At 52.0% G+C, this 22,573-nt stretch overlaps 7 protein-coding genes and 3 non-coding genes across 10 annotated transcripts; 5 read left to right on the top strand and 5 right to left on the bottom strand.

Annotated features, from left to right (window-relative positions):
* Positions 1-932: 932 nt before the first annotated feature.
* BO97DRAFT_450157 (Zn(II)2Cys6 transcription factor) lies at positions 933-2,572 on the bottom strand (the record flags this gene model as incomplete). Its single annotated transcript, XM_025698912.1, has 2 exons — positions 2,507-2,572; positions 933-2,411 (listed from the first exon to the last, which is right to left on the bottom strand). Exons 1-2 carry the CDS (start codon positions 2,561-2,563, stop codon positions 933-935), a joined length of 1,536 nt encoding a protein of 511 aa, XP_025552596.1. The 5' UTR covers positions 2,564-2,572.
* Positions 2,573-2,945: 373 nt separating this feature from the next.
* Positions 2,946-3,862, top strand: BO97DRAFT_450154 (uncharacterized protein; the record flags this gene model as incomplete). Its single annotated transcript, XM_025698911.1, has 2 exons — positions 2,946-3,290; positions 3,364-3,862. Exons 1-2 carry the CDS (start codon positions 3,007-3,009, stop codon positions 3,860-3,862), a joined length of 783 nt encoding a protein of 260 aa, XP_025552595.1. The 5' UTR covers positions 2,946-3,006.
* Positions 3,863-4,108: 246 nt separating this feature from the next.
* Positions 4,109-6,080, bottom strand: BO97DRAFT_404906 (AMP-binding enzyme). The gene is made up of 4 exons (XM_025695064.1): positions 5,745-6,080; positions 5,424-5,688; positions 5,230-5,366; positions 4,109-5,177 (listed from the first exon to the last, which is right to left on the bottom strand). The coding sequence occupies exons 1-4, from the start codon at positions 6,054-6,056 to the stop codon at positions 4,260-4,262; spliced, it is 1,632 nt and encodes a 543-aa protein (XP_025552594.1). The 5' UTR covers positions 6,057-6,080; the 3' UTR covers positions 4,109-4,259.
* A 455-nt stretch (positions 6,081-6,535) lies between these two features.
* Positions 6,536-6,997, top strand: BO97DRAFT_38855 (uncharacterized protein). The gene has a single exon (XM_025693662.1). It carries the CDS (start codon positions 6,573-6,575, stop codon positions 6,930-6,932), a length of 360 nt encoding a protein of 119 aa, XP_025552593.1. The 5' UTR covers positions 6,536-6,572; the 3' UTR covers positions 6,933-6,997.
* A 4,086-nt stretch (positions 6,998-11,083) lies between these two features.
* BO97DRAFT_423642 (putative oxalate decarboxylase) lies at positions 11,084-12,952 on the top strand (the record flags this gene model as incomplete). The annotated part of the gene is made up of 8 exons (XM_025696902.1): positions 11,084-11,360; positions 11,428-11,517; positions 11,572-11,587; positions 11,634-11,805; positions 11,881-11,948; positions 12,015-12,135; positions 12,216-12,720; positions 12,807-12,952. The coding sequence occupies 8 exons, from the start codon at positions 11,084-11,086 to the stop codon at positions 12,950-12,952; spliced, it is 1,395 nt and encodes a 464-aa protein (XP_025552592.1).
* A 656-nt stretch (positions 12,953-13,608) lies between these two features.
* BO97DRAFT_388563 (cytochrome P450) lies at positions 13,609-15,865 on the bottom strand (the record flags this gene model as incomplete). Its single annotated transcript, XM_025693663.1, has 7 exons — positions 15,621-15,865; positions 15,313-15,445; positions 15,049-15,240; positions 14,837-14,988; positions 14,531-14,778; positions 14,156-14,427; positions 13,609-13,981 (listed from the first exon to the last, which is right to left on the bottom strand). Exons 1-7 carry the CDS (start codon positions 15,820-15,822, stop codon positions 13,609-13,611), a joined length of 1,572 nt encoding a protein of 523 aa, XP_025552591.1. The 5' UTR covers positions 15,823-15,865.
* Positions 15,866-17,030: 1,165 nt separating this feature from the next.
* Positions 17,031-18,861, top strand: BO97DRAFT_450143 (CFEM domain-containing protein; the record flags this gene model as incomplete). Its single annotated transcript, XM_025698910.1, has 6 exons — positions 17,031-17,243; positions 17,291-17,396; positions 17,432-17,658; positions 17,901-18,283; positions 18,341-18,408; positions 18,467-18,861. 6 exons carry the CDS (start codon positions 17,031-17,033, stop codon positions 18,709-18,711), a joined length of 1,242 nt encoding a protein of 413 aa, XP_025552590.1. The 3' UTR covers positions 18,712-18,861.
* A 45-nt stretch (positions 18,862-18,906) lies between these two features.
* BO97DRAFT_t110 lies at positions 18,907-19,003 on the bottom strand. Its single transcript has one exon. It is a non-coding gene; the product is annotated as a tRNA-Arg (tRNA).
* Positions 19,004-20,900: 1,897 nt separating this feature from the next.
* Positions 20,901-20,972, top strand: BO97DRAFT_t113. The gene has a single exon. It is a non-coding gene; the product is annotated as a tRNA-Ala (tRNA).
* A 706-nt stretch (positions 20,973-21,678) lies between these two features.
* BO97DRAFT_t109 lies at positions 21,679-21,752 on the bottom strand. Its single transcript has one exon. It is a non-coding gene; the product is annotated as a tRNA-Val (tRNA).
* Between the last annotated feature and the right edge of the window lie 821 nt (positions 21,753-22,573).

Here is a 22,573-nt window from a genome sequence, read left to right as displayed (position 1 = left end):
GGTCGTATGTGCTGATCCAGCAGAGCTCAAGACTTCTATACCAAATAAAGCATATTTATCATAGGAAACTAGCAAAATACGCTGCTTGGCTATCTGAAGTTTGAACAAGTATCAAGGTCTGAAGTAGTAATTTGTACTCGGGAAAATCTTTACAAGATATTTTGAGAGTGGTTGTTGCTAATAAATTACCTCAACCAAGCAAATTGTCTTATGATCCCATGTCTGGTGCTTATAAATATATAAAATCGTTTAACTGGTTGGTGGCCCACCCACCCGTTTCTCTCTGTAGATGATCTAGAGACTATTAAGCCCCCGTCAGCCAGTCCGACCTTGGCATCAGTGCATCACATTTATCGCGAGTTGCCGGTGAAGTAGTGTCGTCACCTGGCCCAGTCGTTGACCCTCTGCTGTATTTTGATCTGTCACGAACAGATAGATAATGTATGGCGAGATTGTCGTCAACTCCTGCAGCATGCGATGAACTCACATGACAATGCCCGTAGCCCTTGTAGATAGCTTTTCGAAGATCACCTGCGCGCGATAAATATCAGAGAGGTTCTTCGGCGAGACTAAGAAAGGTCCTTCGTTTCTGGTGGTGTATTTGCGACCATCGATACTTGGTCTCTTCAGATAGCCCTCTGATTGTGGGAGCATGAAGCCGAAATTTCAAATGATAACCGTGGTCAGAACTATAGGTAATAACATCTTGATAGAACAGAATTTTGCATGGTCTAATACAGCTGATGAACCAAAACAATGCTCTGGCAGTCAACAGCTTCGAGATAGAGATAGGCGGCATCCTCCCAGAAACATTGCTGCTGAGGCAGCTATATTGTACAGGGGTCTCGAACCATGCCATCAACCAAGCAGGAGGGGATCGGAAGCCAGTGAGAAGGAATTACGACAACAAATGATCCTCCTGCCGACAACTCTCACCCAGCCAAGCGGTCGATCCTGACAATCTCCTCGAGGAGTGGCAGCCCCATCCCGATGCCCGAACCCTGGACAATATTGCGAAAGCACCGAATGATCCACTTCCGAGCCTGGTTCGCCGTGGCCGGGGACTTTCCGACCATGTAGAGACACCATGTCAGGAGATATCCGCCCGACACACTGACCCCTAGAGAGGCAGCATTGGTGTTGACGAAAGGATCAGGTTCCGATGGCGAGGATATAATTCCAAGGACCTGTGGAACGGTTGCCAAGATATCTTCCCCCAATCGGAAGAGAATCCCGAGGGTTTCGTGCAGCAGCAGCTGGTACTGAGAGCGAGCGGCACAAGTATTGACTGGGGCTGCTGAGTCCATTGCGAGAAGTTTTCTCACAAGATAGCAGATGATTTCGGAGACGATCATCTGCAGATTGCGCGCGTTGTTCCAGACTTTAATCGTCCACGAGGTCGAATAAAGGTCTGCGCGACCGTTGTAGATTAGATCAGGATCCGCCATCCTCGCCGTCACTCCTTGTTGGGTGGTAGGGACGATAGTAACATACGGCTCTCGAACGGCAAGCAGCCCCATGACGGCCTGGAAATCGTGTTGCAGCACCAGGGCCGCGTCCAGGAGATCCCGCCAGAGAGTCTTGTTTGGCCCTGTGCTCTCAGTCACCCGCCACAAAAAGTCTACACACTGGGTAGCCAGCACCCCTAGCCGCCAGAACGCGCTGGAAGCGTCAACATGCTTGGAGGCTTCTTCCTGCAACGCCCGCATATCCTCAGGGAATGGTCGATTCGAGTGCATACAGGCGACCACCATGTCCGCCCGAACTTGGTTGAACAAGAGGATTGCAACCGGGCTATTGTGGCCATGGCTGCTGGAGAACTGGTCCTTGCCGCGGAGGACCATCAATGCGGCCGCGCCCTGAACATGGCGCGTCCATGAGTCAAATTGGGAGAAGTGCTCGAATACCCCTAGTGAAATCACGGCCATCAGCGTGCTATCCTTGACGGATTCAGTCGGCGAGGCCAAGGCGGTGTTCACGCTCCGGATGGCCTCAGCGTACTTGACGCGCGCGTGGCGGACGAGCTCGGGCTGATGCGTGGAATTGGCCAACGCTACAAGGCCGACGGCGGCTAGGCTAACGACTAGGGTCGGGTGGTTGTCTCTGGCCCCGAGAGCGGCGGGAACGTAGTTGAGGTAGCCGCGCGAGGCCCGATGGTCGCCGGTGACGAAGTGGTGGAGGAAATAGTTGACCCCCACCTGCTCCATGTTGGGACAGGGGTTGAGGGTGTGGGGGGACGGAGAGATATGCGGCACTACCCCAGCGGCTGTATACTTCAGCTCTCGCTTCTGAAACCGCTGGATGGTTTGGTCGGTCTGGTCACGGAAGATGAGCTCCCATGGATTTCGGTAGCCTGGGCATTTCTCCCGCAGCCGAGTGCATTGACCGCAATGAGGACGCTGCTGATCGCACTATCGGGCAAATTCATTCAGTCCCAGTCTTCTAACCTTGCTGGTATGCCTATAGTGAGTTTTCAAGACACAAGAAGAAAAACTATGCCACCTACGCGTCGTTTGATTGCTCGGCAATTGCCGCAGCTCCGGGAGACTCGTGGGCGAGGCATATCGGCTGGGAGGGGCAAGCAGGGGTTGAGGTTGGGGAATGGTGGGTAGATGGGAAAGCAGTGAAAAAGAACTAAGCAAGAGCTGATCAGCGTCCGATAAGCTTACTCATAATGATAGACACCAGTTTATTTCTTTCAAGACAAGCTGAGGTAGCCCGTGTATACGAGGCTGCGGGGGCCGATAGTAGGGCTAAGCAATTTCGACCCACCGGCTCTCCAGTCAGCACTAGTCCTCTTACGGCAGGCGAGATGCTCCGCCAGTCAAAGTGCTTATCCTGTCTATGCCGTTGTAGGCTGTGTATGCCTCAAGACATGGGGCTCAAATACATAAATACTCCCTTTTCTATACTATAATGCTCTCATCTTCAAATCTATTTTCTATCTCTAGTATCTACTCTACTTCAAGACTACAAGTGCAACCCTTCGTTTATCCCTATATCAAAATGAGCAGCGTGACCTACCGCGACGGCATCGCTATCCTGCAGCTCATCATATTCCCATTCATTCTTGTTGCTGCACTGTTCATTTGGAAGCGCACCGGCTGGAAAGCTGGTAGCAAGATCTGGCGCTTCGCTGTCACGCTCTCTCTCATTCGAATTGCCGGCAGCATTTCGTCGCTGCTGACCATCAGCCATGATTCCCGCGATGTCGAGGTCGCCGTAGCCGTGTGCGAGCTGATCGGTATTGCGCCTCTGTTACTTACCTATGTCGGTCTACTACGACAAATGTACGTCTGAAGATGGTCGAGACTCTCCTGCACCGCCACCTCTATATGGGACTAACCAAAATGCCCTAACCAGCGATACACAACAAAGCATGCACCCCCGCTTTCTTAACTCCGTGGCCATCATCTGCTTTATCGGACTCATCCTCGGTGTTGCAGGGGTTAGCAGTGGCAGCGACAATGAAAGCACCTATCGCCCCGACAGCATCGTCAAGGCGTCTATGGGCATTTTCCTTGCCGTCTTCGTCGTCATTCTCTTAATCACCGTCTGGCTCTTCGTCCGTCTCCGCCCATCTATGCGGGCATTCCAGAAGAAACTCTTCCTCGCTATCGTCATCTCGTGCCCCTTCCTGTTGATCCGGCTGATCTATTCGGCGATCGGGGATTACACCACAGACGCCCGGTTTACTGTACTCGTGGGCAGTCCCACCATTTATCTGTGCATGGATGTGCTGGAGGAGATCGCTGCCATGGTCATTACTATGGGTCTCGGGATATCGGCTGTACTGGAGAAAGACTATGTACAGGTGACTTCAGCTGGGGGCTCGTTGGAAGGGAAGGTCGGAGAGGTCTAAGCCATGTTTCTCGGTTCGATAAGGGATTGTATGCGGTGTTTATCAGACTCTGGATCCTTCTAAATAGTTATTGAAGAGATGCGTTATGTTTTGGACGCATGAAACTCCACTACGCGGGCTAGGATCTATTCAGCCTATGCATCACCTGCTGCATGCGACCGTACTAGGAAGGCAGTGATTTGGGTACGATGGGTAACTTTCAACGCCATGAAAATCCACCAAGCTCGCACTGATAACAACTTGCAACTCCAAGAAAAACCGACTTCTATTCATCCTCTGTGTAGTGCTGTAGAGCTTGTGGAAATGGCAGACTAGTATCTATGTACAGTACCTACATCCTCCACCAACACATGACATATCAGAACCCATTCACACCCCAAAACGGCTACAAGAGAGCCTACGCCTCCAGCGCATCAATCTCCGGATCATAGAGCCTCAAAGTCTGCATGCGGGCTACACTCCCTTTGACCGTGTACACGAACGGCTTCTCGTCGCTCGCGACAATGATCCTGTTCATATCCAGTCTAACACACTCATGGCACCGCTGATTCATCTTCTCAACATACGGCCTGAGACTCTCCACCTCAAACCCGTCGGTGCCAGGAACAAGCTCCAACACCAACGCAGGCTTCGCACGGCCATGCCCACCGATCAAGGCCGTCTTGATCGCCGGATGAGCCGTAATCTCCGGTTCCAGCGACGAAGCATGCAGCCCATCGCTATGCGACAGAGGGACGTAGTCGTCCGTGCGGCCGACGATCGTCCACAGGTCCTTGTACACGGGGTGCTGGCGCCAGAGGTCCTTCGTCTCGTAGCGGTCCAGCTCGGGATATACCTGGAAGATCTGGGGAAGGAAGTCGGGGTCGGCATCCGTATCTGGCGTTGTGGTGGGGCGCACGAAGACGAGCTCGTGCAGGCCGTCGGCGGTCCGCGGCTCGAACGTGGCGCCCGCTTGCTGCGTGAAGCACAGGTAGTCCCACGCGTCGCGGTGCTCGTGCATCGTCGCGAAGTACCCGCCCGCTTCTGTGCTGCCGACGCCGTTGACGAGGCTGACCTGCGGGATCAGGAGGGCGGCGGATTTGGCTGCCAGCGGGGCGCCGGTGTACATGATCAAGTCGAGTTGGCGGAGGGCGGCGAGGCCGTCTTCGCTCGCGCAGAGACCGTCGATGAGGGCAGGGGGTAGAAGAGTAACGTCTACTTTGGTATTCTTGAAGACGGAGACGACGGTCGCTGGGGTTAAGGGGGCGGATGGCCCGAGCACTGCGGTCGTGTGGACGTATGTGGTTGTGGCGAGGATGAGCATCATGCCGGTGACCTTGGACTATTAGTCGGGGCTTTCTAATTTGATTGAACATGAGAGGACGTACGTGGAGTGAAGGGATCGGTGTGAAGAGTCTGTGCAGGGCGGCGTGGTGGATCATGCTCTGCTTGATGTTGGGGGACGCGGCGATCATGTCGATTGCGGCCAACATGCGGTGGGTATATACCACCGGCTTGGGGTTTCCTGTTTCTCGTGTTAGTTGTGTGTCACAGCGCCGAGATACGTGGATTCCGCGTATACCTGTTGTGCCGGAGGTGTGGAACGCCAGCCACGGGTCATCTTTTCCTTCGTCCCATGTCTTACTATAGGTTACTGGCTCTGCTTCTTCCTCCTTGAGGAACTCCTCAAGATCCGGAAGATTGATAGCTTGCACATGAGGGGCATTTTGTAGAATCGCATCAATCTGGGCTTTCATAGCCAATGGCCGCACATACACCGTGCAGCTCGCCTGTTCCAGAATTCGGAGTTGCGCTTCTGCCGTTACCAACGGCGAAGGGAGTACAAGCTTGGAAGTAATCAGTACTAAGGCTTCCTTAAAATGAGTAAACTGCTCGCACACACCACTTTCTGCAGTTTCGCCGCTGCCACCGCAAGGATCGGGTAGCGGATGTCCTTGGGGCCAGTGTAGGCGAATGTCGGGAATGGCTCAGACGCATCCGGGAGATTCTGCCTTAGCCAGTGGGCGGCGTGGTTGGCTGCATTGTTCAGGGCTTTGAAAGAAATGTCTTTGAAGCCAAGAGACAGATCGTCCTCGTTAATGGGGAGTGAGACCCAGGGAGTGTCATTCTCCTTTCTTGCCCGCGCCTCGATCACAGCAGGGATGATGCGCTTTCCGTGCTGCACTCCGGGGAGGGGAAAAACACTCTGAGTCATGATGAGAGAAGATCTTGTTTTGGAAATAATCTCGAGGACGATCAAAGTCCAATTGGAGAATTGGGGCAGTCTTTAAATGTTTACGCTCGGAAGCCTTAACCGTTTCGCCCTCAGTAAGCACTAACATGAGGCTGTGGAGTTCGCTTGCTAGACAAGCCTTCGGGCCAACTCCCATTGGCTATCGCATATGCAAGCAATATGACTCCCATTGGCTATCTGTACACGATTTAGCCAATGACGGTCATATTGCGTGGCGTGTGTGTCCTATACTCCGTAGTGGGTCTATCGCTTGTCTGATTTCTTTGTCTCGAAACAGTGACATGATTTTCAGCTGACAGCCCCTTTTCTCCAAGTCCGCCAAACCCAGTCTCCGTGTGTTCCATATTCCAAGATCAGGCAATCCAATCATTTAAGATAACTGGTAGACTACAATCAAGAGTTCTTCCTCTCTCAATCGCACTCGTTACCATTTGCAAATTCCTTACCATCCCCTAGCTCGTCCCAAAATCTCTGACGATGCAGACTCGTCAGCAAGCACGCTTTTTCAGAGCTAAAACATTGTCCCTAATTCCAGGTCGCTTCATTGAGTATGTCGTGAAGCTGGGAGGGGTGTGCGTATGTTGCGTAGTGTTGCTCCTGAGCCGGTCCCGATTTATTACTCGTAGCTTTTCTCGCCGTGGGCTTTTGCTAGATACTGCTGCTTTGAGGTCTCCCTTGCACTTCGTATATCGCTCGCCTGCCTCTGGTTGCAGCCTACCGCGCAGGATCTCGCGTGTGTTAGTTGTGCTCATCGTAAATCGCATCGTCGGAGACGTCTATTCAGCAAGAAGCAGGGTCAGCAGAATCGATAGAACCCGGACTTTCGTGGCGGATTAGTCTCGGACCAGGACGCAATACAAGCCATCAATGACAGCTCGTCTCGGGGTATGAAAATACAACTAAGCCTGTTTGGCACTGTGAGCTTTAGCTAAGGACGGACAGTGGGGACGCTAGCTTGCCGGTATCGATTTGATCCTTGGATCTCAAATCTCCGGTGGGCTAGATAGGGTTCAATATTGAGGGCGGGACCGATTGCCGCCCCGCCAAGGCTGAATTCGTGGTGTGCTTGGCAGGTTTGCCTATGATTAATTAGCCCGGCTGTTCAATAAACGTGCACACTATTTGTGGGATTCTTCATCATTTCCGCTAATCTTGGTCTGCCTCAGATTGGCTGAATGCATGACATGAGCCCAGGGCATGATCGCCGAGGCTTGCTGCACCCCGACCCTCGTACTCCGAGATCCGTTAGCGCACCTTATCAGAGTTGCAGGAGCCTGGCTTTAAGCGATCGGTCCGCTCGAGTAGCTGGATCTCTTGGCCTCTTGATTTCCAGGAATCTCCACGTCTGGAAGTCTAGTCTAGAGAGTGGCGCTTGACACCCGTGTGGTGGTGCTGATCTGCCGTGTATGCAGCGCGCTGGCTCAGGAACGATGTCTCGATGATTCGTCGCTTGAGTAAGAGCCTTGGCTTCGTTTCATGCCTGGTGCAGAGTGCTTCCCGGTGTATGGTAGTGGCTATGACGGAGTCACTGCGGAGGTCAATCATAGTGTCTAAAAAGAAACATAGTAGAGGAACAATGGAGACGATACGCTATAGCCGGACACTGTACCTTATTATGGTAGTATCATCTACTAACTCAAAGTTGGCTTGTCACATAGAGAATATTTGGGCCGTGTTGATCTCTTTCAACATGGCATGTCCATCATGTATGCGCCAGAAGACATGGCGGAGGTAGGGAAATTATTGGTATTGTAAGCGCGAACAATGGATGTACAGCAAGCCTCGACAAGGTAAACTGTCTGTGCCAGTAGTAGTCGAGCAATCATGAGGATAGAAACCTACATTCGATCCGCCAAATCCGGGTCAGCAAATGGTATGAGCACACGTTAGTCCTGGGGGAACACGAAGATGAGAAACTAACTATCCGAATCTCGATCGGCATGACCATTTCAACGAGATCAGCGATGCGAAATACGACGATCTTGATGATAATCATCTATGCGGTCGAGTTCAACAAGCCGAACAAAATCCCGCATATATCACTCGCACATCGAAAGCATCTAGGCACTGTTGAATGATTCTTGATCTTATTCATAATCTCTGAAAAACTTGTAGGGAGCAAAGATCACCACAACCGTATCCTTGGCAAGTCCATCTCCCGCGATCTCCGCACGATGTAGGCTAGAAGCGCACTGACCCTAATTCACCCCGGTCGCACGACTCCACTTGATGACTTGGACAACGCCCACCCGGTTTCTGACCTTGTCTAGTGACTGCGATCCCCCATCTGCGAAGAGGGGTTGAGTCCTGACTGACAAGTGCAGATAAATGCTTGGGACGCGTGTCTGATGTTTGCTCTTCGGGTTCTGTATTCTTGGAAACGGGGATATTAGGTCAGTGGCGTTCCTAGGATACTGTGGGCTTGCTGTCTTGTTTTTGATCTCTGTTTGGTGATGCGGGCTGGGATCATGGAGTTATACACCTATGCTTCCTTGGTTTATCGGCTGGCAGCTGACCATGAGGCATTTGACGATGGTATGATGACAGCAATCGAGGTGTTGTGCTTATTCCAGAATCGAGCAGATGCGGAAAGCTCCCCGAGGCGCCGGTATAAGCGGTTTGATGTGGTTTGGTGCTGGGGCTCGTTTGATACAGGGTGAACTTTGGGGAGAAGCGAGAAAGCAGTGTAGATGGATGGTGTCTGGACAGACTTAGGACGAGTGGAAACTTCTTGAATCTGTTATTGATTGGTGGAAGAAGCCGAGGCTTTGCATCGGTTCAAGCAATGTGAGTCTGTAAACAGGCCTCGTGAGGCATGCAAGTACACAGAAAATGGGTAGACGAAACGTCATACGTCAGAGTCATTATGCTCTGCTGGCATGGGCATCTATCACGCGTCATAAATAAGGAATTCTCAATATCTGGAAAAAGGGTTGTCTTGGGCAAGGACACTTCGAAGCTGTTGACGGCGAAATGCCTCAGTGGGTACAACTCATTGCCACAATTCCTGAATTTCTGACTAGAGATACATTGACATGGTTTGGTTGACTTGGAAACGGATTCTGCTAGCCTAGAAGCATGCAAGGCATGTTGGTCACTAGAATCAACTTAGCCCATGTACGTCGCTGCCACAGGGGTGAATACTTACTGAACGGCACTCATACAGAGATGCCGAGTTCCGGCGTCCAACATACTGGAGCGCAGCGCATTGTGAACTAAGTAGAAAGCCATCGTCACCGCCCCTAGCAGCCCTTCATTGAACAGGTCGCATCTAGAAATCTGAGTACAACTCCTTGCATAATCAGGCTGAAGAATTAACATTTGGAAAATCCCCGCGTGCAGCGATTATTGGGTGAGGATGCAAGCGAAAAGCAGGTTTGGCCGGCTGCTTCATGTGAATAGTGAGCGGAGGGGAGTGGATTGACTCCCAAGATTACCGCTCGGGTCAGCCCGCTTCTGAATAAGTCTTGTTTCTCTCTTGTCTTTCTGGTGTTCTGATGCTGATAATTAATACACCGCTAGTTGGCAGCGATGAAGTGGAAATGAGACAATGCAAGGGGAAGCTCAGTTGCAGTGAGAACGAAAGGCAACGATCGAACTGCGTCGAATGAGGGGTTGTGCGGAGGGCAGAAAAACATCAAACAAACTTGATGTTTTCTTGGTCGATGAGGGTGGATGCTGCCTCCACTATGGACTACTATCATAGTCACTCGGAGACGCACGGATACTGGACTTATTGGAGCCACATTTTGTCTTCGCAACCTCACCCACCCTCATAAGACGAGAGCGACAGCGCTACATGGAATACTTGGTTTTCCACGGTTCACCATTGTCATACCGACTACAAGTAGAACGCTGGAGGGGAAGAAGGCACAGAGGAGCAATAGAACGGTTTCGGTAAGCTGTTCGACGTCTTTCAGCTTAGGACGGAAATATGGCGGAATCCAGGTCCGTGCCATTGCTCGGAGTTAGGGCTCGGGTCAGGCGCGGAGCTGACTGCTATTCTTGGACCGGTCTCGTGCACAAGTGCAGTGGTTGAAGGGGTATGGCACTGAAATCGAGAATTCCTGAAAGGATTATCTGCGTCCAGTCTGCGATTGCCAGGGTATGTAGTATATCCAGCTGCTCTGTTATCATGTGGGGGCAGCAGTCAGCATTTCATCCTGGTCGATCCGGGGCGACTGGGAGGGCCGAGCCTCGGATTGGCGAACCGAACAGCCACGCTTAGAGGTCGCTATCAGCCTTAAGCCTTTTCAGTCGCGGCTCCATGCAGCTGCATTATTGGCGCTGTATCATTTGCACCTGGACAATCAAGCATTGGACAAGAATTCCCCGCACGCGGGAAAGGGGCGAATGGGTGGGCTACGTCGCCATACCACATACATACCTCGCTTCGGCTAGGCTTGAATCCGTCTGCCTACCAGCCCTTCGACAACTGCCCAACAAGCTCCACCATGAAAGCTGTTGTATTCCAGATCAATGCACGTAGTACGTGTGCTGCAGATCCACATCAGATGGACATACCAGCGTTACGCGGAATCATCCACCCAGCAAGGTCCCCCCCGCTCCACCCAGACGCCAAAGCCTACTTTTAGACGGCCTCTTCTAACGAGGCCCTAGCCCTCGTACCGATGAAGACAGCCACTAGTTTTGAACCCTCACGATGACCAGTATCTCCACCTCGTAGGCAGTCGCTTGTCCGACCGGCTAGCTGCACAATGATTGTGTTCCTCGCCATTTCCGACTTGCTTCCGCTCCATGAGGGGTAAAGAAAGGGGAGAGGACGAAGCTTCATGGGTCACGTCACTCAACCAGATGCTGTGTGAGGGGGAACAAATGTACGACCCCGTGGTGCCAATTACTTGAGCCCGGTTTGCCCAGGGGTATAAATAGGAAGTTGCAAGCTGTCGTAGACTCTCTCTGCTCCGACAACCATCCTTTCTCTTTCGCTCCTTCCGTTTATCAAACTCCTTTTGCGCAGATAAGCCATGAAGTCTACTTTACTATTTACCTTTTCCCTTGCGACGCTATTCGCATCGCGGATTCAGGGCGCTCCAACAAGTAATCCCCCATTGAGAGGATCAGAAAATCTGCTTGGGTATTCTTCGTCGAACGCGCTCCCCAAGCAGACGACGGAAGACGTCACGTATACGCCGGTGGACGGACAGACGGACGAAGCTGATCTTGGAGTGTATCTTGACTTCGAGAATTCCGCTAGTCCGCAGCCGATTCGGGGAAATGAGGGAGGGACGGATCCAGGCCCAAGTACGTCTTTTTTATGGTCGAGTTGATGACAGACCTACTGTCTAACATGAAGAATCTGGACGCATAGAGAATGCCTACTACGACCGCATCAACAGTGACAAATTGGCGCCGCCTGGTACGGATGAGGGGCAGACTATCAATGCACAATGGCCTATGGGTGAGTTTTCCTTCCGTGCGTCTGGGTGAAGCGTTGCCACTGACCGGGTAACAGGACTCAGTCACAACCGGTAAGCCGACACTTTCCGACAAAAAGTGACAATGCTGATGAGGTAGACTTGGAATGAATGAGTCAGGTTGGGCACGACAAGAAAATACCGTGGTGATGCCGGCAGCCAGCAAAATGGCCGGGGTCGATATGCGCCTGGAGGCTGGGGCGTATCGCGAACTCCACTGGCATGTTGCGGGCGAATGGTCGTTAGTCCTGAATGGATCGTGTCGGATTCAGGTAAGTCGAGCTTGACTTTTAGCAATATACGCCTGCTCTACTCCTTACTGCTGATGCGTGTTAATCAAAACACAGGCTGTGGACGAAGATGGGCGGACCTTTGTCGATGACGTAACAGCGGGCGATGTCTGGTTTTTCCCTCCGTATGTTCCTAACTTTGGCCCTAATTTTGGGACAAGCAAACAGCAACTGACCCGGAGTTCTGGCAGTGGAATCCCGCACTCGATCCAAGCTCTCGATTCTGGGGTAGAGTTTCTACTGGTCTTCAATGATGGCGCCTTCTCGGAGGACGAGACCTTTCTTGCCTCCGAGGTGTTTGCGCACCAGCCCGTAGGTCTTCCATATCCCCAGTCCCCAGTGTCATGATATGCCACTGCCTGTCAGCGCAACAATTAAAATCTACTACCTAGAAATCCGTCCTGGCCAAGAACTTCGATCTTCCCGTGGCCGCCTTCGATGACATTCCGGACGAGGAACTATACATCTTTCCCGGCACGCCTGCTCCGGCCAACATCAGCGAGCAGAACGTGACGGGCAGCGCGGGCATCGTCCCGCACAGCCAGACCTACTCGTACCATTTCTCCGAGCAGCCCGCCCACGAGGTGCAAGGCGGATCCGTCAAGATCGTCGACCCGCTGACCTTCCCCATCGCCGACAACTTCGCCGCCGCCCTGGTCACTGTGCATCCTGGGGGCCTTCGTGAAATCCACTGGCACCCGACCAGCGACGAGTGGACCTTCTTCATCCAGGGCCAAGGCCGTGCGACCTTGTTCACCGCGCCGAGCACCGCCACCACGTTCGATTACCGCACCGGGGACGTGGCCTATTTCCCGCAGTCCAACAGTCACTACATCGAGAACACGGGCGACGAGGATTTAGTCTTCTTGGAGGTGTTGCTAGCGGATCAGTTTTCTGGTGAGCTCTTCTTCACCTTGGTCCAGACTTTCGTCTCGCTTGTTGGCTTAGTTCTTGGGGTTTGAATTTGCTAACAAGGTGGTTAGATGTGTCGCTTGGTCAATGGATCGGGTCCACGCCCAAGCAGATTGTAGCCGATACGTTGCGGTTGCCACAGAGTGCGTTGGATCGGCTGAAGACGGAGAAGATGTATGTGGTTGCTGGGTCGAATGAGACGGATGCTTCAACGTGATAGGTTGGCTTGTATACCTGTGTACACACTTGTTCCACCCTGGGTGGGTGATTTGGCCGTGGACCATCCATAGAGCCTAATGGTAGATACATTACTTGGAAGAACTCCTCTTTAGTGTCCTAGTCCTGAAGCCGCATTAGTAGAGAGTCGAGGCCTTTGTGGAGTTATGCAAGGAAGCATCCGCTAGGCAACTTCTTCCCGAGGGAAAGACGAGTAGAGGATGCGTGATTTGTTTGTGCGTAGGTAGGGCACGTTCTATTACCAGTCAATAAGCCCTCAGTCCAGCTGCATGATGCAAGGGGCTATGCTCTCAGCCCTACGCCCTACGAGGCAAAGTCTCCTGGTGACACGTAGCCTGCAGCAACAGTAACAACTCGTAGAGGACGCAGCACTGTAGTCCGAACGAACTCAATGCATCGCCTCCCTATCCCTTGCATGTCCACAACTTCCCATGGACCTAAGCAGCTATAGTCAGCTCATATTTCCTTGAACCTACCAGGCAGCAACCCCAACGTCTACACACTTCGCAAGAAACTTAACCAATAATCAAGCATAAATTACTATATCCAACAGAACTCCAGAGACCGCTCGCTCAAATCCAAATCCCATCCGTCCTAACTTGGAACCCTCCATCCACGACCTCCCCGATTACCTAGCTAACAAACCACCCCCGACAACGCCCCAGCATCACTAACCCCCCACCCAACCTCCTCGACCCCACCCCTCACCACCTTCAAATGCTCCTCACTCCGCGCCTCCACCCGCAGCGCATACGGAAGCGGATGGCTCACCACCCCCGGCGCAAACTCCGCCTTCAGCGTCGCATCCCCCGGCGTAATCTGGAACATCGCCAGCGACTGCGCGATCGTCAGGAAGATGGTGTTGTCGGCCAGCAGCCGACCGGGGCAGATGCGGCGTCCGAAGCCGAAGGCTAGAAGGTGCGGGTCCATTTGCGGGTTGGGGGATAGGAACCTGGTTGGGTCGAAGGCGGTTGGATTGGCATAGGTACTTGGGTCTTGGGTCATTTGCCTGTGGATCTGGGATTAGTGTATGGTTTTTTAGGGCTTGATGTTTGGCGGGTGGGGTTGGGGGTGGGTGAAGGTTGTTTAGGATTCTGGTGTTTATGGTTGGGGGGAACGAGGGGAGATACGGGGTAGGGTATTATATAGAGAAAAGGAAGAAAGGAAGGAAGGGAGGATATACCAGATGTTCGGAATCACAATTGAACCCTTCGGGATCAGATATCCCTCGTAGATATCATCTTCCGTACACTCATGTGGAATCCCCGTCGGGGCGATGGGATGCCAGCGCAGAGACTCCTTCACGATCGCCCCGATGTAGGGTAAGCGTTCGCGGTCGGCGAAGGTCGGGAGACGGCACCGTCCTAGCACGCTCTCGATCTCCTCGTAGGCCTTTTTTTGAATTTCCGGGTAGAGGGCCATGGCGAGGAAGAAGGTGGAGAGGACGGAGACGGTCTATGTAGTCAACTAGTTAGTTTTTTTTTTTTTTTTTTTTTTTTTTTTTTGCTTTTTCCTTTTCGTTTCTGCTGGTGAGTGCCGTATGAGGAATGTGGCTCACCGTATCCGCTCCCCCGGTATAAAGTGAGCCCGCCGTCCACTTGATGATGTACTCCTCCTCTGGAGTCAGGGTGCTCAGGTCACGTCCCTCCAGCAGACTTGACACATATGATGGGGTGTGTTTCCCGCGCTGCATCTGTTGTCGGACGAATTGGTAGGGCTTTTCTACGGTCGTGAGCAGGATCCTGTTCCACGCGAGACCGGTGCGCTTGAAACCCGCGCCGGGAAACCATGCAGGTACGTGTTTTACTAGGTGAACCAGCATCAGCGAGGAATGAAGACAAAGGGATCGGAAGAGAGAGCATACAGATCGGAATCGTATCAACCAGCCACTGACCGGGACTCCCCGCGATAGAGAATTGGTCCATGGCCTCATTGGCCAAGTCCACAAGGGGATCACGTCCATGCGGCTCGGTTGTGTATCCGTATGCGATCTTGAGGATAACCGCCCCGGCCTCACTTGACAGCAGTAAGCATGAAAAGCCCCAAGAGCGACAGGTACGGGAGGAAGAGACATACGTCCGAATATGCTGGATCAAATCCTCCGGGTAATCAAGCACGCGCATCAAGAACCGCCGCACTTCCACCTCCTGCAACGAATTGAATCGCGCCGTGGTCGTCTTGGTACCCAGAACGCGATGCATCACTTTTCGATAGGCTCGAAACTGGTCGCTGTAGGTCTGCATTGCCAGGGAGCCATTCCAGCCAACGCTACAGATAACAAGCACTATTAGCTCTTGTGATTCGAGGGAGCGGGGACTCAATTTCGGGGCCAGCACGCACATCTCACCCGCAAAGGTTAGTCGGGGCCGTGAGGAGTAGATACTCGAGCGCTTCTCCAGCAGATCGAATGCCATGCGAGCGTCATTGAGAATCACGATGGTTTGTCCCAGGATGGTCAGCGAGCTGATCGGGCCTGTGGCGAGTCATGCATTAGGTACTTAAGATGGCTCCTGAAACCCATTCTAGCTGCATATCTCGCAAGCGGAAATAGCATAGTGGAAGGAACTATTCGTTGATAACTCAAATACGGTCACAGAATAAAGAAAATGTAGAGAAAAGAAAACATCGAAAGAAAAAGCAATGCCTACCGTAGCGCTCCTTAAACTGCAACCAATGTTTCCATTCCTGCATTCCCGCCGGCGGCAAATCCGCCAGATTGCCAATTATTGGCCTGCCTTTGGGCCCTGGGGGCAAAGGTGCAGATGGTCGCGATCGATAGAGAAGTCGATACAGGAGAAGATAGAGCAGACTCAGCCCGATCAGGACCTGAATTAAGGTGGTTGTCGTCATGGGTGGGACGAGTATGAAACGCAGACAGAGAGAATGAGAGAATACCACCCTGAAGGAGTGAATAGATCAAAAGCAAGCAGCAGAAAGTACCGGGGGTGGCCCCCTCTTATTAGATTAAATCGGACTCGTCTACTGAGGAGGCGCAAGCACAGACAGTTTCTCCGCAAGAACCCCTACGTCGAAGAAATGTCAGTGTGCGAGTTGAAGGCCCAGTCGCACAATGTGGCCCCTTCAAACGCCTGGATTGGGAATAGTCGAGTGCATATACATCCACGGTTATGCACTATTCCTGATTTACCATAGCCAAGGACAAAGCCGTTACAAGGATAGAATTGATCCCTCAAGCTTTATAGTATTCTTTCGCAGGGATAGTCTCCCCCGACCCTATTAGCACTTGAAGCATGCTTTGACCCAAACGCAGTATTAGGACATAAGAGTACCCATCTACATCATAAATGGACCAACCTCGGTCAAATCATGAGCGCAAAGGTTGACATTATTCTCAGTCATCGTGATGAGTATGACAACAGGGGTCTGCAGAAGGCTATTTGACAAATGGAGACGAAGATGGATACGCAGGAAATTCGTGTTCGCTGGCTGGTAAAAGGCAACCGACTAGTCAACTTAGTTGGTCTTGTCTTATCCACCGAAGGGAGGGGCGCAAAAGTACCTCATCCAACCAGCCAATAATGCATCGTGTGTAAGACGCTCGGACACACGTCAATAGCCATGTGGATCCTGTCAAAAGTGCCAAAGAAGACTCTTCGAAAGCCGAGGAATAAGTAGTTCCGACCGTGGAAGAAAATGCAATACTTTCCAGCAAAGTATTTGCTTTGCGGGCTGGCCCTAATCGCGGAGCAACTAAGAAATACTGCATGGATACATGATCACACAGCAGAACAATCACTCCAGAAGATACTCTGTGGTCTACCTCCACGGGACTCACAGTAGTACGAAGTAATATCAGTGAGCAGTAATGCTCCGACCATGCATACGGAGAACTTGCCTATCTCATCCTCGCCACCCCACTGGGCCATTCTAGCCCAGAATCCCTGTCCACAGCGCCCTATCGGTCCACTGCTCTGCAATTCAGATCGACAGACCGTTGCGCACTGTCCCTGATAGCTGTAGCAATCCATTCGGGATTCTGGCAATGATCGACTTATATCCCTGCCGTACTTCTGACGTTGAGAGTGTCAACAACTTGGATGCATCAACACCCGATCAATAGGGGGGGAAATGAATCAATAGACTCCCGCCGCTGCCTCTCGAGGCTGGCTGAACTTTATGCTGTACTTATAGAGCACGCAATCCCAGGAGGGCTTTGGCGGGCCAGTTGTCAGACAAACCCAATCCTCACTTTATCCAGGATGAGCTCAGCCCTGCTTCCGGCGTTCCTCGGTGACTTACCACCATGTGCGGTATGGTGGGCAATTTCCCCTGCCGGCATCAGTACCTAACGTCTCAGGCCAAATGCTTCGAATCTGCTATGAATGCCAGCTCGTGTGCAGCGACGGATCGATGGTGTATCTGCACGGAGGAGAGTCTCTTGGAAAGTGCGATCGGATGCTATAGTCTGTCTTGCACTCCAAAACAGACCCTATGTGAGGAACCATCAATCGCGCGCGCAGCTGGAGTTGCCTAACACGCACAGGGTCTACGAACTCGACTCGCGCCGCCTGTGGAATTCATGAAGAGAGCAAGGCTAGCTTAACACCAGCGCTTGCCGGGTCATTGGGCATGCTGGCATTGATTATGACCTGCCTGCGCATGTCACAGAGAACCATGATGAAGAGATCTTTTGGCTGGGATGATGGTCTGATATTGATGGCGATGGTATGAATGACCATGAAGTGGCCAGTCATCAAGCTAACGCCAGCAGGCGTGTGCTGCGATGTTGAACATCATGGCTTTCCCCAGTAAGTTCACCTAGCTTTTTGGGGCGCGAAATCACTGACGAGCCAGTGCAAAAACACGGCCTTGGCACCAACATCTGGACGATTCCGTTCGAAGACATCACCACTCAGCTCAAAGTTTGTCGCATTCTCTTATGTCCCAACCTCGGCTGACCAGGTTAGCTACTTCTCATCGCCGAGATCTTCTACATGCCCGCCGAAGCCTTGACTCAGTTGTCCTTCTTAGCCTTCTACCTCCGCATATTTCCGCCAGGCAAGTTCCGGTACATTGTCTACACCCTCGCTGCCATCTCAGTCTGCTTTGGAATCTCCAATACTCTTATCATGATTTTTCAATGCCGTCCAGTCTCCTACTTCTGGAACAGCTGGGCTGGGGAGTCAACGGGCAGCTGCATCAATATTAGCAACTTCTCATGGTACCGAGCCGCCATGCAAATCGCCATGGACCTGTCCATCATCGCACTACCAATCTACCCTCTGTCCAAGCTTGCGCTAAGCCGGCGGAAGAAGACTCTCGTCTTGCTGATGTTCTGCACGGGCTTCTTGTAAGCCACCTTCAATATTGCCCTTCCATGAATCCCCAGCCCACTAACCATCACAAGAATCACCGTCGTCAGCTGCCTTCGACTGCAATCGCTCATCCGCTTCTCAAAATCCTCCAACATCAGCAGTAAGCTCTTGATCACGAACAAGCTCTCAAAGAGGCATTCACTAATAAAGGGAAAAAGTGGACAACAACCCCGCCATCTACTGGAGTATGGTGGAATGCGACGTGGCGATCGTGTGCGCCTGCATGCCCTGCTTGCCTGCCCTGTTGAAACCGCTCCTCCCCGCTTGCTTTGGGTCGCGGTACTATGCCAGCGCGGACGAGCAAACACCACCGGTCAAACTGGAGCGAATTCGCCGGAAGGATGAGTTCAGCGTGCTGTCGACTGCGGTATCGGAGGATGCTTTGATGGCAAGTCGGAGCTGAGGGTCGGGGCCTGTATTGTATGCTAACGAACATGATACCAAAGAAGTATAAGCCTGCTAGTAGTACCCTCACATACCGGTAAATTTGGGCTGACGGACACGCGCAGCTCTTCTCATGCGTATCCTGCTCATGACGACCTCATAGCTGACGCCCTGATGACGCACCCCCCATGCTCAGGCCAGACAAAAAAGAAATTGCCGCGACTGGGACTCGAACCCAGAATCTGCACTCCACCCGCTAGGTATAAGACCCCGGGGGCTCTGCAATGTTAATACCACTACACCACCGCGGCCATGTTGTTGAAGATGCAGGCGTTGAACAACCCCATAAACCCCGGACCCACTTGGTGTGGGTGCCTCAGGCCTCAATTCTTCTCCACACGGTCACCGGCAAATTTAGCCCCACAACTCAAATCAGCTCAACTATCCTGCCTCGTTGACACTTTCGTAGAATTCCCTCAATGAGTGCTTTGTCTTCCTCGTATAACGACCATTCAAGACTTTTCAGGTTCTCCTGTACCTGTTCGCTCACTCCCACACCGCCCCGACAATGACGGCCCTCACACACACGGGTGGTCCAGTACCGGGTACCCACATTCGAAACCGTACGCTTTGTGTCGACACTATATTTGACAACGATAGTCTTTGAGATATGAAGGAGTTCTTGGATAGCTGCCAGTCTCCCCCTTGATTAAATCATGGCGTAATACTAGCATAGGTGTTGATAAGCTCTTATTGCTGGGGATCTTGGGATGGTGCCAGCTCACCTGGCGTAGACTGGGCGTCATTGTCTCGCTGTAGAGATTGGGACGAGGCTAGTCGATCGATTTGGAGGATAGAAACCCCCAACACTATATTCTTGTTGTCAGATAGATGTCTAGGTCGGTATGTCCTCTGCGTGCAACGAGTAGCTTACCAATGTACCGTATGTCAGGAGCTTGATACCATGCTGGTCGCATAGCTTGTTCGATTTGACGGTCGGTCTGGAGTCGATGATGGAGAACTGCCATACATAACCCGTATCTCCATTAGTCCATGCTATGCAGCACTCGTGCCGGGCGGACTACGAACCTGAAGTTGATTGGTGACGACATGGACCCGTGTCGAAGTTGCAGAGGCCCGGGTATTTCACTCATTCGTCCTCCTGGAGGTACTTCAGCGCATTGAGCTATTTGGTGCCATCGTACTTTGCTCCCACGGCTGTTGCTGGTAGCATGCTTGGAAAGTGCGGTCGTAAATGGTACCACTCACAAACTGCAGTGCCAATGGAGCTGCAATAGATCCAGCTCTTCCGTTCTAAACCGATGGCATCGCTCGCCCCACATTGGCACGGATCGCGGCGGGAGTAATCGTCAACGGGTGGAAGACACAGTACTTCGTTGCAGCGATCTACGAGCTGGTTTCGTAGCTATGGGATGTCCGGAACGTACCCTGATTCGGACTGGGTGTCAGCCAAGCACTGCTACAGTGCATCCCTGAGCCACAGGCTGATCAAGCACTCACAAAAAGACCTGCCATATCGAACGCCGTGAGTTCAGCGTCGACATACCTCGCAAATGCCTGTATCATCTGCGACATGGATGCAGCTCCTCAGGCTGGGCTCGAAAGTTGCCATAACCTTTCGAGAATTCGCGGCAGTCGAAGACCAGATTCCAGCTCGAAGGTTTCTGCTAGGGGCGTTGGTAATATATTGCCCCATCCACTAAACCGGGGAAGATGTCTGTCGATAACTAGTTACTCTCCCCACCCGTTATCTTGATTTAACTGTCGGTGAGGGGTAGAAATGACACTAGTGAGATAACAGGTTAGACTCGAAACTGTCTCCGCTGTGGTGTTTCTGCGTCTGAGTCAAAACTCAAGACTCGAGAGTAGGACTGCCCCGACGTTATTGCGACTATCCGAATCTCGGCAGTATTTTACAATAAGGTGGATTGAGAGCATCGTGACGAGGGTCATACGTGTTTCCAGTCATCGAGACGATGTTGCAGGGGTAAATGCCTGTTCTCATTTTATTAGCGAGGTGGCAACTAGATGTTAAGAGGTCCGTGGACCAGCGTTGTTGTCTGGCGCGTATATTTTCAGGCTTTATTGTTGTGTTTCTGACGCATTTATCGTCTCATTTTGGTGGTGAACCTTCTCGATAGATGTTCTAAATTCTATAATCATAGAAATGTCAGTCTTACATAACAAGGGGCTGTGGTTTAGTGGTATAATATTCCCTTAGCATGGGAGAGGTCCGGGGTTCGATTCCCCGCAGCTCCATTTTTTGTTTTTGTTGGTCGCAGTTGCGAACCGCTACACTCTACTCCGTACAGCGATAAAAGTAAGATAGCTCGAAACAATCTTCGCGTCTCGACTTGGCGGTCAAGATGGGCTATCGGTATGTATGAAAGCAGAAGAACCATGAGAATTTCAAGCGCGTGCAGAAGAATCAGTGGCATGACCTTACTCTAGATCATGTACTGTTCTTGATGTACTATTGATCCGGTTGTCAAGAGTAGCAATGCCCCGTGTTAGATATATATACTTTATGGTTACTGACCAGGCTATTCGACAGCTTGTAGATCCCAGCCATCGCCTGTGAAGATTGGCTGGGAAATTACTGGAACATTGACGATCCCTGCAAGGCATGTGCCGGAATCTCGCCGGCGAACCATCCAAGTAGATCACCCGATGCTAAAGCTCGCATATTCTAGGCATCGACAAGGTCTACTATTGACATTATCCCGAGTCCAGGGTCAGGGACATGCTTGCTGCCCCTGGCTACAAAGAGGGGACCCGATGCAGATCGCTTTGTAATCACGTGGCGAAAGATTGGCCGCCACCGCAGAGAAAAGATTTTTTTGGTTCTGGATGAACTCTATCGGGTGAACCATCGGAAAGAGCGACAAGCAACCGGAGAATGAAGCTCTGATGCTCTGTGTGTATTAGAAGATGGAAAGGCAAAAAGGACGAAGAACAAAAAAGATGACTGGTCAGGGACTCGAACCCAGGACCTTATCCGTGTGAAGGATACGTGATAACCAACTACACCAACCGGCCATACGATGAAAATAAGTCCTTGCAGTACGGTTATTGACACCAAGCCCGATTAGGGCCCGCTGCACCACATCAAAATAGGCTCAAGCAAGCTGGATTAGAGTGCCGATCATCCTGGCAATCAGGCACAATTTTCAACCGCCCACAAGTTGCTTGCTTTGCCACCACTGAGAAATCGATTGGACCACCACCGAGTCGAGACTCAAGGGCCAGACTTTTTATCGCCATCATATGCTCTACGTTTACGTTGGATGCAAGAATTCTCAACCATGGGCGATATCCGCCAATGTCGTCATGCCCCAACCTTGGCCGGAGGGTTCTGGGCCGGTTTCGGTAGTGACCCTGTCGGGAAAAAACCCGGTCTGTCTACTGGAACTAGCATGGCTCGATATGATTCCCCTCGTGACCGACCTGTGTAGCCCAGCATAAGTCGCGAGGTAATGCAGTGGGAGTGGGTGTCCCTCTGCCTGAGTCTCGAGTCTCTCGACGTGTCAGCATGCAGCATCGATAGCTTGGCAAGCGTCCAGCGGAAAAGTGAAGAGCGAATCAACGACCTGGCATGGCGATGCCAGACCGAGAGGAGTTCACTCGGACCACTGGGATGGCGTTGTTCGGCGTCAGTGGCTGTCCTGCCTGCCTGGCCCGAAGGCAAGCAGGTCAGCCGAGTCTGCTGGGCTGGTATGGTGGATCCGATGCATCATGGGGGTCTCAGTTGCACGGTCATCCCGTTCACTGCTCTACTTCTTATCGATAAAGTACGGAGTAGAGAAAAAGACATCCTCAGGAGTCCTGCCGGGAGGGTTGGGGAGTATTTATCTTGCTTT

This window comes from Aspergillus homomorphus (assembly GCF_003184865.1).
Source record: "Aspergillus homomorphus CBS 101889 unplaced genomic scaffold BO97scaffold_13, whole genome shotgun sequence".
Classification (NCBI taxonomy): Eukaryota; Fungi; Ascomycota; class Eurotiomycetes; order Eurotiales; family Aspergillaceae; genus Aspergillus; species Aspergillus homomorphus.
The sequence above is the reverse complement of the archived record's forward strand: the minus strand, read 5'-3'. Positions and strand labels throughout refer to the sequence as shown.

Excerpts from the sequence above, each read along its gene's own strand:
- BO97DRAFT_404906 (XM_025695064.1), bottom strand. The coding sequence starts at position 6,056 with ATGACTCAGAGTGTTTTTCCCCTCCCCGGAGTGCAGCACGGAAAGCGC. Across the intron at positions 5,689-5,744 it reads CGGCGAAACTGCAGAAAGTG|CTTGTACTCCCTTCGCCGTT; the intron begins GTGTGTGCGAGC and ends ATTACTTCCAAG. Across the intron at positions 5,178-5,229 it reads CACCGATCCCTTCACTCCAC|GTCACCGGCATGATGCTCAT; the intron begins GTACGTCCTCTC and ends TAATAGTCCAAG.
- BO97DRAFT_38855 (XM_025693662.1), top strand. The coding sequence starts at position 6,573 with ATGCAGACTCGTCAGCAAGCACGCTTTTTCAGAGCTAAAACATTGTCC.